This window comes from Corvus moneduloides, chromosome 18 (genome assembly GCF_009650955.1).
Source record: "Corvus moneduloides isolate bCorMon1 chromosome 18, bCorMon1.pri, whole genome shotgun sequence".
NCBI classification, from domain to species: domain Eukaryota; kingdom Metazoa; phylum Chordata; class Aves; order Passeriformes; family Corvidae; genus Corvus; species Corvus moneduloides.
The window spans coordinates 10,567,048-10,583,669 of record NC_045493.1 but is presented as its reverse complement, the minus strand read 5'-3'; the positions used below and the strand labels follow the sequence as shown (position 1 = coordinate 10,583,669).

The 16,622-nt window shown below is 51.2% G+C and overlaps 1 protein-coding gene across 4 annotated transcripts in view; it reads right to left on the bottom strand.

Annotated features, from left to right (window-relative positions):
- Window positions 1–16,213, bottom strand: part of CORO1C (coronin 1C) — a 50,245-nt gene extending 34,032 nt beyond the window's left edge. Inside the window, exons 1-2 of one of the 4 annotated variants that reach the window (XM_032127611.1) lie at window positions 13,960–16,213; window positions 11,383–12,381 (exon numbers count right to left, since the gene is read on the bottom strand). In XM_032127611.1, coding sequence (XP_031983502.1) covers window positions 12,305–12,381; window positions 13,960–15,343 — 1,461 coding nt within the window. In that variant the 5' untranslated portion in view covers window positions 15,344–16,213 and the 3' untranslated portion in view covers window positions 11,383–12,304. Of the gene's footprint in view, window positions 1–7,367; window positions 7,494–11,382; window positions 12,382–13,959 lie in introns of those variants that run through there. The other 3 variants (XM_032127610.1, XM_032127612.1, XM_032127614.1) reach the window with 3 other exon arrangements.
- Between the last annotated feature and the right edge of the window lie 409 nt (window positions 16,214–16,622).

Genomic DNA, 16,622 nt, shown 5'->3' with positions numbered 1-16,622 from the left:
CCAAACATCAATTTAACTGGGACACAAATTCCTCCCAACTCCAGAATAAGGCAAAAACAACAGATCAGCACAACCAAGGCTCCCAAAGAGCCCGGCCAAGAGTGAGTCAGACTGACCAAGTGAGGAGCAGCATTCTCCACATGACCCGGCCTGATCACAGCGGCTCCAAGCTCTGCGGGACCGAGCACAACTCCCAGACCTGCTGGGAGCCTGCGGAGAAGCCGGAGCTGCCCTGGGGAATGTGACTTCGGGAGCAGCAGGATGGCCAAGTGCAATGGCAGCACCTCGTGGACCAACACCACAGTCACACATCTCCTGCTGTAACAGGGCTGGAGACCTGGAGAACATCTCAGGTACACTGGAGGTACAGCACAGAGCAGCGTGGTCCATCACACTGGAATTTTGAGTGGACACACTCAAAAAGTGACGATGAGCTTGGCTGGCACATCCTGAGTAACACCTTCCTCCACTTCTCAACAACACCCACCCAACAGGTGAGGCACCCACACTGAACTGCTTTTAATGTTCTCAAAGTAACCCCAACAATGGTTAATTGTCAAAGACAAGACAACATCCTCACCCCAGGACGTGGAAGGTTTGGGCCGGACAACGCAAACATCTCGGATTTTAATGCAGTACAAACAAGCTGCAAAATGAATCTCAGTGCTCCCAGTTGGAACTGGCGTGTGTTCCTCCACATTTCCATTTGCTGTCCTGCCAGCTCTTCTGGCCAAGCAGCCTATAATTCCAAGAGCACCATTGTCATTCCGGCCCGTTTCCGTAACGTGCAATTTGAAATCAGGGCTGGGGGAGGGAGGGTGGGGCCGGAGGAGGCCGAAACTTAAATCCAGATAGTTTAATCTGCTGACTTGATTTTAAATCCCTGTCTCATGGTGCCAATTACAGCCCCCCAAACATCTGTTTCAGCAGAGGCTTCCAAGTTCACATTTCCTCTGTCCTACAGATGTTCTTTGTCACTGACCTGTCGTGGGACGACACTGAGAGGGCACAACCTGGTGTGAAACCACGAGGGTGACACAAAGCACCTTTCTCACCTCCCTGGGCAGGCAAGAAACCCAAAATTAACTTAGGGAAGTAGATTTAGTCTATTTAAGAGCTTTAATAAACATTCTATGCTGTGAAGACAGATTTCAGATCCAAGAAGGGAAAACATCTTCCTACCCCTGTCCTTGACACCTCCACAGCACCACCTCCACCTCTGAGCTTCCCTGACAGGGAGAATCACACCCACTTCGACACTGGACAAAGGCTGATTCCTTGGGGAATTCTTGGACCTTCAGCTGGCTGCTCTCAGCTGGAGAACTGGTTTCCAGTGAAGAATTACAGCCTGTGCCTGGATGACCTTTAAGCTTTACTTACCTGTTGGCTTGACAGTCACGTTGCTGCACGTGCAACCAACACTTCCAGTCCTTCGGGAATCCCTGTGGCAAATCCAGCAGCTCTGGAGGAGCCCGGCCAAAACAACAGAATTACACCCAGATAAGCCCAGCTGGTTTTTATGAGAGCTTTCAGAGCACTTAAGAATTCCCTGAGTAGAGCGGGAAGATCAATGTGGCAAAGCAGGGATACAAAGAACAAAAAGATAACCTTTACCCCCAAAGAAACATCAGGGAGCCAAGGGAAGAGCAGGGAGATAACCCCAGGGTAGCCTGACCCTAACCAGAGGCACCCACCTTTAACAGCAGCACCTTGAAACCCCACAGAGAACAAATTGTTCCAGAGAGGAGCAATTTTCCTGGCAGAGGCCAGGAAAAATGCTGGAAGTACAGCAACACTGAGCTAGAGGAGTTTTGTGCCCACCCTTCAGGCTGTACTAAAGCAGAATATATTGCAGAGGAATGTCTGGCAACTTGTGTTTGCCTAAGCTGGCTCAGGATTTTCTCCTGCCTTGCAAATTACCTCAGCAGATCCAAAAATTCAAATAAACCTTAAAATGTATCACTGAAAACTTAAAAAAAAAAAAAAAAAAAGTAATACACCTCCTGTTCTGAACAAGACAGCTTTGGGCCTCCAGTCTCCAAGATATGGTATCATTAACATAAATACTGCAGAAAGGAATGAAGTAAGAAGTTAAGAGTTGAAAAGTGTCACAACGGTCATTTATCCACATGCACACACGCCGCCACGTGTGCTGGGGCAAATACCTGAACCATGTGTAAAATAACAACTCCACTTAGTAGTACATGCTTACAAGTAGTACGTGCTAGAAGTATTTCCAGCCTAGTACCTGCCAGACCCTGAGTAAAATGTGTAGCCTCACATTCCCAGCTTGGAAGGAAGGATACCAATCTGTTTCACAAAGGTATGATGAAAAATGCCAAGGAAATGCCAAGCAGACGCCCTGAGTCAGCTGGGGGATCCAAATTCCAGCAGGAAGCAACAAACCATGAGGGCTTTTGAAGTATTTAAAGTGAAAAGGGGGAGGCGGGGGGGGGGGGAAAGCAACTCCAGGAGGTAATTCCAGCCTTGAGCGGGTGCCTGAGCATTGAGCCTTTGCTGATGACAATCTTCCCTATCAGACCATCATCTGCCCAGCATGGCCAGTTTGCCCAGTTCCCAAGGGACACGCTGCTTACTAGGGATTGAAGTTGTTACTGCCTGCTAATCCCTGGAGCTGCTAATTACACCCATTATCAGCTTGTCCAGCATCCAGACCTGGCACACTACAGGATGTCAAGTCCCCGTCAGGTTTACAGACTGGTTTAGGTCTTAAAGCTCATCCAGTTCTTCCCTTGCCATGGGCAGGGACACCTTCCACTATCCCAGGTTGCTCCATGTCCCATCCAAGCTGACCTTGGACACTTCCAGGGATGGGGCAGCCTGTGCCAGGGCCTCACAGGCCTCACAGCCCTCACAGAGAAGAACTTCTTACTTATATCTAAGCCAAAGTTCCCCTCTTTCGGTTTGAGTCCATTGCTCCTTGCCCTGTCACAACAGTTCCTGGTGAAGAAATGCTTGGGAATGGGACACTGCAAAATGTGCTGCTATAATGCTGCAGATTTTGATGTTTATTTGGGAGAAACAATGGATTTTCAAGGACTCCGGAACACAGTCTCTATGGCAACTATATGTAGAACCAGGGGGGAGGGAGGGGAAGTTCCCGTATTTCCAAATACTCAGAACAGAGTGATTTGAAGTCCATTTCCCAGGGATTACTTATACCAGGAGCTGCAGGTGCAATGCACTGCCCATGTTCATACAAGGATGCAAACAAGGAGTAGTTTCAGGCACACCATTCCCATGGAGTTTTAGGAAATCCTGCTCAGACACACCTGCTAAAAATGCTGAAATGGCTGCCTTAATATTCAGCTCAGAAGAATTATTACCTATGTGCTTGTTCCTACATAGACAGCAGCCAAAATCTGGAAAACCACAGGGAAACCCTGGTCCTTCCTAAAGGGAACACTTGGCCTCAAGCACAGCTCAGCAACACTCCAAGGAGAGCTGTGAGCTCATCTCAGCATCAGGCTGAGCCTTAATCACTTTAAGTCAGATCCCACCACTGGTTTATTTCCATTGCTCTTTCAAATTCAATTATTAAAAAAGGAAAACAAGACAAACCTAATTATGCTGGGCTGAGAGGCCCAGCTCAATGTCAGAGTCACTGCAACTTCTCCCACCGAGAGAGCCAGACCTCAAACGTCATCACAGGCTCAGCAAAAAGCAGATTAGAGATCACTTATTGTTATCACCCACAAAACATGGGCTGAGACAAAGCCAGTGATGTTGAAGAAGCGAAGTGCTCATGCTGAAGAAATTGTTCTTTCCCCAGTGCAGGTGATTCTGCCTCGATTCTCCCTCTAAGTCATCAACACAGAGGAGAAATGGTCCAAAAGGCCACGTTTTGTCACCTCCAGACCAAGCAGATCCCCTCTATCCACCATGAGCACACCAGCAGCTTTCAAAAAACACAGGTTTTCCCCTCTGGAGGCAGCAGCAGATGCCATTTTCAATATTTCTCTGTCAAGTTCCTGACCTACAAAGCAGGATTTTAAAGTTTTCAGGATGTTCCATCACAAAATCCTCTTCCATTTGAGGAGCACTTTGTGATTTGTTAGGAAGGTGTTTTGCTCCCAGGGATCACCCTCTGTCTTACTGGCATCAGGAATTCCATGGGAGAGGGGGTAAAGCTCAATTTTCCACTTGCCCAACAGCCACCTTCTACTTTCCAGCTACATCATTACCTCCAGCCATTAATCCTGACTGGATTTATATTCCCTACACAAACCCATGAGCACAACTAATGGCTGGTGATACAACTAATGGCTGGTATATTCCATTAGGATCCTCTCCAGACAGTTTGTTCCTCCAAGGAAAAGCCCTGCAAAGCTGCTGGTGGGACCTGGGAGCAGCTGAGCAGTTCTGTGTCACGCTGGTATTTCACATGCCTATGTGTGGCTTGAGATGAGAAAAGCCACAAAAAGTCATGTACTGAACAATTATAACCTCAAAAAAAAGAAACAAAAAATCCATTTTTTTGCATGGTTACTCACAGGAGGAAAAGCAGAACAAAGCAATTCTATTAGATAAAAAGAAAGGGCCTGGTAAACAATTCCCAACCATACTGGTGTAGCCAACACATCCAGAAAAATGGACTTTCACTGCTGCTTTCCTGAGTCACTCAGCTAAGCCTAAAACCTTTTTCTGCTTCATTTTAGCTTGGTGTTCACCACCACCTGCAACTGTGCACAGCGTGACAAAAACTCAGCAGTTCGCATCCTGTCAGCCCCAAGCCACCAGCAGCCTGACTTTTCAGACACAGCTCCAGGAACTGACTAAACTGAAGCTCTAAGCAGTTTCTAATCAGACCACTTTCAGAGTTACCCACCAGAATACACCAGCCCAAAAATATGAAGCGGGGGAGACTACAGGGAGCGAGCTAGAAGAGAGCACAGACATTTAATTCTTGTTCCTATGCCCTGCAAAGGCTTAAACTGGGGCACTTCAAATCCTCAGTGAGTTTCTGTTCCAACACATCCTCGGAGAAGGGCTGAGATTATCACAAAGGCCTCAGTAAAACAAAATCAAAACAAACAAACCCAGACTTTAAAAGTCAAGTGAAAATGTGCCTGTGAGCTTGCCCAAGAGGACATTCCTGGCCCTGGGAGTGGTGCGCTGATGACCTCACCACGCTGCAAACTCAGGCCAGGAGGTGTTTTGCTCGTGTCTTTAGAATAGGAAGCTGGCATCCCAGGGATATTCCTCGGAATCAATCACCAAATGAAACCCAGGAACATAAATTCCCTCCCCATCACAACACAACGTTTGGGTTTAATGAGCCATCCTACGGAGCCGTCGTTAAAGTCTGATGTTGGACGTGGCCACCACGATGTCACCGAGGGCAGAGCTCGGCACCCTGGGCTGCATCACCCAGGGAAAAGCTGATATTTCCCCCTTCTACACATTCCTCCTCATTGCCATTAAACTGAATCCCTGCCTTTCGCTTGGAGTGAATCCCAGAAGTGACAGATGCAATAAGCATGAAGATTTCACTTGAAAAAATCCAATGCTGTTTGAAAAGACAGCTCGGGAGAAGACAGAGCAATGCCAACAGCGAACACAAATGCTGATTAAAGCAATCTGGATTAAAGGCTACAAGTGACCATTGAAAAATTACTATTATGAAGTGCTGCATTAAAACAAACACCGAGCAAATGCTGCCTGACGTGTCCCCGAGCGTGTCAGGTCTTACTGGGGCTACCAAAAGCACAGAAAAACAAATATACCCAAAATAAACAGGCATTGCCACAAAAGTATTTGATCTTCTACCTTTGTGTACACAGTCCTTAGCAAAAACCACTATTAGCTGCAATAAAACCTTCCTGCAAGCACACAGCCATCTGGTTCCCCCCCCCCCTTGAGCAAAAAAGATGATTCAATGCTCTTTATTCAAATGAAAACGGAATAAACCCTCTCCTGCCTCCTGCACACAACACCCGCCGCTTTCCCCACATCCAAACACGCTTCTCCCAGGACACGCTGTGCCAGTTCACACCATTTTCCCACACTCCAGAGCTTCCCTCGTGCGTGCCACGGAGGCACACGGAGGGAGAGGATGGCGCCAGGTAACTTGGGAACAGCCTGGCCTAAAATTAAAACAAAATCGGGAAATTCAGGAGCGAACTGAAAAATCGACCGCAACCTGGTGTGTTCAGAACATCCCTCTCTGATTTTGCCACCGTCCTTGGTCTTGCTCCCAGTAATCCCCACACACATCTGCACGAACAGACGTGCTCAGACCAACTCCAGCTGCTAAAAAAACCCCAACCTTAATGCATATCACTTATCTTCAACAATAAAACTGCTTCCATCGGATTTACTGTTGTTTCCTGGCACCTTTCACTGCCTTTTTTTATTTTCTTTTTTTTTTTTTTCAGACCTGTCTCCAGTGCAGTCAGTCAGTTATGGCATCACATTGTCTGGCTGGGGGTCCTACAGCTGAACCTCTGTGTGGTGGTGTTGGACACCTGCCCATGTGTCCAAGACCTGCCCTCGTGCTGCAAACAGAATCAGTGGGAATTTCATAAAGCACAGGTAAGGACTAACCTTTAAATTCCAGCCTTTGGCATATCACTGTTAAACAATGTGGCTTCCTGCACAGGAAAACAAAGCCCAGGGACATCTGCCCACGGCAAAGGGATAGGATGAGATGGTCCTTAAGGTCTTTTCCAACCCAAACCATTCTGGGATCCCCCGGTGATTCCATGACATGTCACACAGCCCAGGACTCCACACATTTCCTGCACAGCCTGGAAAGAGCCCCTAATAACGGCGTGACAAGGACCTGCTCTACGGGAGCCTCCGGAAAATAAACCCAAACTAAACCCCCATCAAGGCGCTCATCTTTTGTCCTCTGCCATGGTGCACGGGCGCTCCGGGGGCGGCACACGCCGGTGGCACCGAGCGGCTGCTGCAGCGCCGGGCGGAAAAGAAGGAAGCAAAATAAAAAAAAAAAAGAGGAAAACGTGCGGAACAAAAGCCCCCCAGCGCTGTCCCCGCCGCGGCATCAGGTGCGCGGCGGGAGCGCCCGGCGCCGCCGCCCCGCCCCGGGCTTGCCCTGCCCGGCGGCCCCGGCCGGATGCGGATGCGGCGGCGACCCCGCGCCGCTGCCTAATAAGGAGGGAGCGGGAGCGGCCGGGGCCGAGGCGGTGCGGGGAGGGCGCTGCCGCCGCGGGCCCCGCGCTGACAGCGGCCGCTGCCTCACGGAGGGCTCGGCGGCCCCGCGCGGGAAGGGCCCGCCCGGCCGGACCCCCGCCCAGCCCGGCGCCCACCCGCGGGCACCGCGCCGCCCGCCCAGCCGCAGCCCAGTTCCCCGGCGCTCCCCGGTTCTCCCTGCTCGCCCTCACCGCCCCCGAGCCGCACCGCGATCCCGAGCCGCCTCCCGCGTCCGCTCCTCAGCCCGGCGGAGCCGCCGCCTCCGCCTCCTCCTCCGCCCGCCGCCGCCGCCCGACTGAGCGCCTCGGGGCGGGGCGGGGCAGCGCGGCCGCGGGGCCCGCCCCCGCAGAGACCACGCCCCACAGGCCACGCCCCCTCCGCTCAGGCACCGCCCGCCTCTGCCTGCGGGGGGGCGGGGCGAAGCGGTGAGTGGCGGCCCGGCCAGCCAATGACCGTGCGGCGCTCGCCACCACGCGCGGTCGCGCGCTCTCAGGCCCCGCCCCGCCGCCCCTCAGCGGCGGGTGGGGGCGGGAGGTCATGAGGGGGCTGAGGGACCGAGCATGGCCGCCCTGAGGGACCGGCCATGTCGTCCCTGTGGGAGCAAGTCCTGTCTGCTCTGAGGGACCGGTCATGTCATCCCTGGGGATCAGTCATCTCATGCCTGAGGGATCGGCCGTGTCTGCCCTGAGGGATCGATCATGTCATCCCTAAGGGATGGATCGTCTCCTCCCTGAGGGATCGATCATGTCATCCCTGAGGGACTGACTGATCGTGTCCTCCCTGAGGGATCAGCCGTGTCTGCCCTGGGGGATGAGATGAGCCTGGTGTCCTCAGAGGCAACGCTGAGGAGAACCAGCAGCTCCACAAGAAAACAACCACGTCACCTCACGCTGTCACACCAAATCACAGTGGCTGTGGTGAAAAAAGGACGGTGACAAAAGCCCCCACTAAAGACTGCCGAGCTCAACCCCCGCTAAGAACCGCACTTCAAGGAGACACCCGGAGCAGAGGTTTCTCACCAGAGGTTCTCCCCGTTGCACCCATGGTAAAGACAATTTGGGGATGCTGCGCTTTGAGGTGTAAGGTTTGTACCCGTGTTGTTCTGACACTTTGTTCTGAGCACTTTGCACACACACCTGGCTGCACACAGGTGACACCGCCACACTCGGGGCCATTCCGGCCTCAGGGAGCCCGAGGGGCGGGTGAACAACACCCGAGCAGAGCCCACAGCCCTCAGTGTTACCATACATGGCCAAAAACAAAACTCCTCGAGCTTCCTCATCCGTTTGGGCCGACGTTTGCACTGTCATTTGCATGTGGTTTGCTGCTTAAGGGGAGTGATGTTTCAGGGGAGCGACACCCCGCTAATTCCCCTTCTAATCCTTCAGAATTTGAAGGAATATGTGTCGTGATGAGCTGAGCTGAGAGCCCTCCTCCTCCCCCATGAAGCAGTGACAAGACCATGAATTACCCCCTGTGAGTGATAGCTGGTGTTAAAACACACTGGAAACCTCAGCGAGATACATTTGTCCTGGTCTGACTGTCACAGCTGATGGAAACATCAGTAGCTACAGATTAAACAAATGTTATCCCGCGTTTATTAACCTTTGACACTACATGTAACCACTGATCCAACAAGCGGGAAAGCCTCTCTTGCCAACCGAGCAACACCTTGATAAAAAAGTGATACACACAGAGGTTGGACTGGTAAGGCTGCACCCCTGCCCACGACAACAATTACCCTGAAATTAATTAATAACTTCCTTCTGAAAGCCAGCCCAGCACAATTACACCACCCTGCTCCTTCAAACAATCATGGTAAAGCTAAAAGAGAAGAAAACGAAAGCAGCCTTGGAGCAGAGCTGCAGGTAACCTGGAATTTAGGGAGTTCAGGTTGTGATTCACATTTTCCACATACATACGTGACGTGTTGAAGGTCACGGAATGAGTCAGTGATAGAGCTGAGAGTCCTGCCTGCCCATCCTGAATTTATTACAAGTCTCAGACCTGTAGGGAAGGGGTTAAAATTTTATAAAGCTGATATTTTAATCGTGTACCAAGTGATGCTTTAGCCTGGACTGGAAAACAAGAGCGAAGGCAGCAGCACCCAGCACCACCCAACAGCTCAGAAAGGGGAACCAAGGAAGATTTTTGGCCTCCAACTAAAAAGAAAGTGACACACATAGGACACAAAGTGAAATTCATCCTGAGAAATCTGATTGAAGCCTAATCCTCTCAACAAATGCCATGGGAAGGGTGGATCCTGCAGGGATGGACGTTCTGTGCTCAACACAGCGCTGGAAGAGTCACTAAGGATGGACTCAGGTGGAAATGATACCTGCAGAATTTTTACTAGAGCTTCCTAAAACAGCTGGGTGAAAACACTCCAAAGAACACGCAGATCCTGTCTGGGATTAACGAGCTGTTTAGATCACAAGGTGATGAAGAAATTACAGGAATTTTAGTCTGAATTCTCCAACAAACAGAAGGAACAGCTCAGGTTTTACATGTGCTCTTTGGTTCTGCTGTAACCACTAATTTTCATCACTTCAGGTGAGTAAAACCACCCTAACAAACAATTTAAATGTTATCCAGAGTGCTGCAAGCCCAACAATTTGTCAAAATACACCACAAATCCTAATATTTCTAAAGGAAAATCACCAAATCCTTACAAGCTACAAGGAGCCACACACCAAAGTTTACCCCATTTTATCAGCACCTGGTTAGCCACATTTTGCAGAAATTCATGATTTATTAAAAGATCCATTTCACCACTTTTAGCCATCCCACATATTTTCCCCTCGGCTACATCACTGCAGGATTGCTGCAAACTATCTCACAGCCTTTATACGGAAACAGCACCGTGGCTACAGACTCCACCTCTGAAACTTATGTCAGCTGCTAAATTTAGCTTCCTGCGAATATGCATCAACTCCATCCCTGCAATAAATCCCCCTCCTTTGCTCCTGGGATGAGCCTGATGTGCTTCATAAGGACCACGTTGGGTGTGTCCCACAGCCTTCCCCACCAGGGAGATGCTTGTAGTTAGAGGAGGTAAAGAAACACCTGAGGCATGTATTTTTCAGGAGAAATTCTGATTATATTCTTCAGTTTGGTGTCTCTGAGCCCACCCAAAGGGGTGGCAAACCCCGTTTTTTGGAACCAGTGAGGTCACCGGAGGGATGAATTTGTCTCAAACGTTTAATTTTGCTGAAATCCTCATTGCTAAATATATTCTGAATGGAGGGAAACAGCTTAGGGAGGGTTTAGAGAGATCAGCAATTTAAAGTCATGTTATTTTGCAGCTTAACTGCTAAATCAAGTGAAATATGCCAGACAGGACAGTCTTGAACCCTGGGTTTGCAGGTATCCAAGTTATACAGCTTTTCAAGGACTTTTATGTCCTTATTTATCTATTTATTTCCTGAAGCCTTTTGATTATTATTATGTTTACTTTATCATAATATTTAATTACCAGGCAGTACTGGGTTCTCCCACATCAAATTTGAATATTTTTATATTTCTCCTTCTATGGCTTCCATAATTTAGGGATCCCAGCAAGGCCACACCCAGCAGCATTGGGAAGAGCTGCTCCTGCTGAAATCAGGGATGTGGTCCTACTTTTCACCTAACATTATTGGAATTTAATGATTTTTAATGCAGGGAAAAGTTCCCTGCCTATGGCAGGGGGTTGGAATGAGATGATTTTTGAAGTCCCTTCCAACTCAAACCATGCTGGGATTCTGGGATTCTCTGAAATCTGAACTGATTGCAGTGACAAACCCACCCCACCACACTTTCTGTCCGTGGAATTAGATTTACTCTCAGCATTAATTTACTTTTTCTACCTTGTTTCCTCCATGTCCATGGGCATGGAGTGAGTGCCAGGGGCAGCTTTATGAAACTACTCCCAATCCTGGTTTTTAAGAGACATCTCCATGATCATCAAGTGTTGAGCAGCTGCCAGGATGAAATTGTTCTCAGAGCCACCACATAAGGGCTCTGGATAATGGGAAATCGATGCTGTCACTGGCTGGGAGGATGTACTGCCCAGGGAAGTGTTCCCCAGCTCCTGCAGAGGGTTCGTCTGGAGAGAGAGGGAGAGCAAAATCCCTTTGGACAGGCCTTATTCAATCCTTGGCCAGAAAGGGGAGCTGTAGAATTAGGGAATGAAGATAAGGAGAGCAAAATGTTCCATCAGATGTTTCGAAACAACAGCCAGGAAAGGAGAATTGTCTGAAAGTGTGGCAGAGCTCATGGGCAAGGGAAGAGGAAAACAGGGATTAAAGGCCAGGGTTAGGAGCCAGCACCCCTGAGCTTTTTTGCCATCTCTGTGTGACATGGAACCATCACGGTGCTACTGCCAGACCCCAGAACTGGGGTCACATCACAACCCCCCCTCCCCAAAGGGCAATAAAATCCTCTGTGGTGAGTGAGGGCCTGCGCTGACATCGCTCCTGTGCTGCTTGGAACGGCTGGAAGATGCTGGAGATGGACAAGGAATGAGTGAACATTAGGCCAGGATGTGCATTAATAATTGATGTTATTGTTATTAATGATTTACAATAGATTTCATCAAGCACATCTATTACTGCGTCTCCCCACTCTCACACCTTTTGTGCAGCAATATCAATGTCAGACACATCCCTCCCAACTCAGCTGGAAGAAAGGCATCAAAAAAAGAGTTTTTACAGCAAAAAAGAAACCTGTAATTTCAAGCTGATCTATTTCCTCGTGTATTTTTCTCCATCATTGGACAGGACTGTGAAATATATTTTCATTTCTGTTTCTTCAGTGAAGGGGAGGTAGGTCCCAATACTTAATTAAAATGTTGGGCCACTGAATAAACCCAAAGCAATTGCTTGCAACAGATGGGATTTCCTTTGTTGCTGCCTCCGTATGATTAACGAGGAGGAGAGAGACAAGAAAGCAGAACTGAAATTAAAAAAAAAAAGAGAGAGAAAAAAAGAAAGAAAGAAAAAAAGCAAGCTGTATTTTATTTACAACATGAATATCCTGGGGTTGACAATTCCTAGCATCCTGAGCAGCAGGAAAAAATCAGGCAGGCAGGGAAGGAGCCGGGGCTGGGCGCTGGGGTTCCTGGGCACTGATCACAGAGCCTCAACATTCAAGCACTTTGGAATCCTTTTGCCATCTCCTTCTGTTTCTCTCCCTGCTGTCTAGGATCAGGTTGGACCAAAGATGCTGGAAAAATCAGAGGTATAAGAAAGGAAACACATAAGGGTAAATCCAGGTGAGGTGTCTGCGTTTGAGATTTGGGAAGATCAATGTTTAACCCAGCTTTTAAAACCCCAACAGACTGTCATGGACAGAGCAGAATGGAAAGCTGTTCCTGCTCTTCTTCCTGCTCGAGTGGAAGGTGTCCCTGCCAATGCAGGGGGTGGAATGCGGTGGGCTGTGAGGTCCCTCCCAACCCGTACCATTCCGTGAGTCTCTGATTTTTTATTGCAACATTTCCACAGTTCAGCACTGAAATATTGTCTCAGCCCTCCCTGTTTCTTCAGGAGAGCAAGGACGTAAATTTGTGTCAGGAGGGATTGAGCTGCAGCTGGTATTGCCTTGGGGAGGGAGCTGATTCCTTGTATCCCTTCCCACCTCCTTCTTCTGCCAGCCCGATTCCATCCACCTGCTCCTTCCATCCCGCGAAGGATGTGCTGCTCAAACATCCCAGTGCCTGGTGTAGCTGACGGGAACGCTCCAGCTCTGTGATACCAGACCCTCCAGTGATATCAGAACCTCCCTCTCAAGGAGCGTGGAGATCCAGACACTCAGATACCACCCCCCTGCTCCGTGCTCTGAGCCTGGCACTGCTTGCAGTGACAAATATCTCCCACCTCTATTTCTTTACATCATGCAACGTGTCCTCAGCTGCTTCCTGAGAGCACAGGAGCTGTTTGTCATCCCTGCAGGGATTTTGTCATCCCTGACACACTCAAACTGTGGCACGTTCATGCTCTGACTCTGTCGCGACAGAAACCGACAGCACGGCGTGGGATAATCACACCTATTTTTTAAGCAAACTCAGTTCAAAGCCACCACAGATTTCCTGTGCCTCAAAACACTTATTTTCCCTTATAAGGAAATGCACAATTGCAGATTGTCACTGAACAGAAGATGGGAGTTAAGCAGCGTGGGTCGGGTGGCTCCTTGCGGGATCCAAACTCTCACACAAACACTCATTTCTATCCCTCCCTATTTCTGCAGAACTGCTGTTTTACCAGGAAAATTTCAGCCGAGTTCACTTCTCCATATTTTTTGCAGTGAAAGGGTTTCCAAATTGATGTCATTCTCCTGAAAGGCTTATTCAGTGAAGTCACAGTGCAGGAGAAAAAGAACTTAGAGAAAATAATGCTGCTTTTTTATAGCTAAAATAAAATTACATTGGCTCACCCAGCGCCTGGAGAGACAGAGGCAAATAATCCCACATGGCAGTGGGAGGAAGCATCTTATGGACACTGCTGCACTGTAGCTGCTGTGAGAAGCAGTGAACTGTATTTACTCCTACACGGGAGTCTGACAAAATAAATCTTTCTCCAAAACAGTTTCACTGCACCAAGGGCTTTGAACCAACACCTGATTCCCATCCTGCCTCCTTAGGAGAATCCATGCGCCCTGAGCACATCCCGTCTGTCACCCGCCTATTCCCGGCATTTATTCCCCATCCACGGCCATGCTCCCACCTCCCCTCCCCACCAGCCCTGGAACAGCGACCTTTAGGATCCCCCCAGCCCCACGGCACAGCCGGGACCCTTCACTCCTCACCTTTTTTGGGCACTGGTGCCGCTGCCGTCCCCTCCGACGCCTTGGGCTTTTCGAAGGTTTTCTTGGCATCGGCAACTTTAAGCACATTCTCGTCCTCCTGACTCTTCCTCCCCTTCCGCTCCGGCTCCTCCGAGCCCCCTCCTCCCGCAGTCCTGCCTCCAGGGAGCAGCTCCGTGCCCGCCGCTGCCCACTGCTCCCTGCCAGGCTTGGCCTCATCGCCGAGGGGCTCCAGCAGCGCCTCCGTCAGCGCCACAGCCTTGCTCATACTCAGAGCCAGGCTCTCCTTGCTGTGGGTCCTGACAGGAGGGGCCGGGGGGGTTCTTTTCGGGATGTAGGAATCGAGTTCATCGGCTTCACCTCCAGGCTGCTCCCTGCTCTCCGGCAGCTGGCCGCTGCTTTGTCTCGAAAGCTTCCCGGTGTCTCTGGCCACCGAGGGATAATTTGTGACCGCAGGGACCATTCTCTCAAGGCTCTTCACTACCTGCTGGTCTGGCTCGGGCTTCCCGGCCGGATGCTCCTCGCCGGCCTGGCCGTTCTGGCACAGCTCTGGCGTTCTGTCGGGCTGGGGGGTGAAGCTCCACGCCTGCCTCAGGCTCTCGGCTGCCTTGCTGCTGTCCCTGGGGATGTAGGAGACAGGTGTTCCTGCCTCCTGCTTGCTTTGCAGGATGTAATCCATGAGGATGGCATTGCGCTCGAAGCTGTCGGACCTGATGGGCACGGTCGGCTTGCTCCCCTCCGAGGGGCCCTTGGGGCTCAGTTTGGTCACTTGCCTGCTCTCGACGCTGCTTTCCGAGTCCGAGCGGCTCATCTGCTTCCTCAGGACTCTTTCCAAGGAATTGAGCCTGCTGAGGCTTGGACTTGCCACCTTCCCATCCCCTGCGTAGTCCTCCCGAATCAAGGGTAGCGTGTCCTCTGGCTCTTCCCATTCCTCCTCAGGTTCCGTTTCTGCCTCCTGGATGAGGCGCCGGTACTCGCTCTCCTCCAGCCTGTAGACCACCGGCCTCACCGTCCTGCCCGTGCCCACCCGCCTGGGCACCACCTCCAGCTCGTACACCTTCGGAGGGGCTTCTCCCTCCTGCCCTCTCCTGCACCCTTTGGACACGGGATGCTCTTCCAGGCTCAGGTCCCCTGCCAGCCCCCGCTGCCCTCTCTGCCCACTGCTGCTCATCTCTGACCTCTTGGCAGGGCCTCCGGTGTCACTCCGGATGTTGGGGAGGTCCCCCCGCTCCCGGCTGTGTCCCAGGCCCTCCTGGCTAAGCTGCAGCAGTGGATAATCCTCACACATCCCTGCGGACTCTCCCCGGGAAGCTGGGCAGTCTCTCCCCCTCGCCTTACTTGTGTCATCCCGTAAATATCCACAGTACTGCCAGGTGGAGGCTTCCATGGCTGGGAGCTCTGTCACCGTAAATCCTGGTTCCAAGTGCTTTGGGACTGGCCAGCCAAGATTTTTCCCACCTTGGGTCTCGGCAGGCTTTCAGCACCGCCTTCTCCTCGCTCCGCTCTGGGAGACGGCAGCACTTGGAAGCGTTGGAGCCCGGGTCATGTGAACTGGCGTTCCTTGGCCTCATGGCCAGCGGAGAGGAACATCCCGTTGGCACGATGGAGCCTGTGCTCTGCTGCTCCTGACACCACACCCAGCACAGCTGATGCCATGCTGGTCCCTACCCAAGCACATCCCACCTGGATAACTGGAAAAACCCCCTCCAGCTGCTAATTTGCTGGTCCATGGCACTTCACAGTCAGGACTTGCTTCCCATCTGCATCCTTCTCCAGGGATTCTCCTCTTTCCCCAACCTGCTCCAGCAGCAGCTCCCCACAGTCCTGTGCAGCAATCCTGGCTTCCCTCCGATTTCGCCGCTTCCAGAGGGATTTACTGCCAGGCTGTCTGGGCAGGATCACCTCTGTCAGCTCTCTCTGTGGGTTTCACAGAGAGATGGAAACCCGCATCCGTGCCCCTGGCACTGTTCCCTCCTCCCTGCCCCGCGCCTGTTGGACGCGGAGCGGCTCCCCCAGCGCTCCTTCCTTGGAAGCAGCGCTGAGCCTTGGGCTGCGTCCCAGAGATCAGGGGAGAGATGCCGCCTGCACGGAGCGTGCGGGGCAGAGCCGGAGCAGCTGGAATGATCTGCGGGAATACGTTATGGCAAAGGGAATTGCTGTGACGGAGAACAGCATCCCAAGACAAACACAGGAGCCCGACAGCAGCCTCAGACACAACTTTCCCTGCAGAGACTCCAAAACACAATTATCAAAAATCCCTATTAACACGCCGGGCATTTCTCTAAATAACCCTCCAAGGAGAACGTTCCTCCCTTTGGATAATGCTCCGGAAGGCAGTGGAGCCGGAGAGCTGGAGGGCTCTAATCCATTTGTACACAGCTGGGATGCCTGGCATTGCAGCGAGCCGCAGCTCCCAGCCCCGCTCCCAGCCCAGCCGCTGCCCCAGCGCTTTGCCTTTTATGGTTCCCCGAGCCGGGAAGCATCCCGAGGCAGGATGCAGGAAAACACCTAAATCATCCCAAAAGAGATGCCTGCACAGGCACCTCTGTGGTGTCAGGGCTGAGTTACCCCAGTGTCACCTGAAGAGTTGGCAAACAGCCCCCAGGACCTGGCCCCAGCCCAAATGCATCCCCCAATATTCCATAGGGCCAGAAAATCCTGCAGGG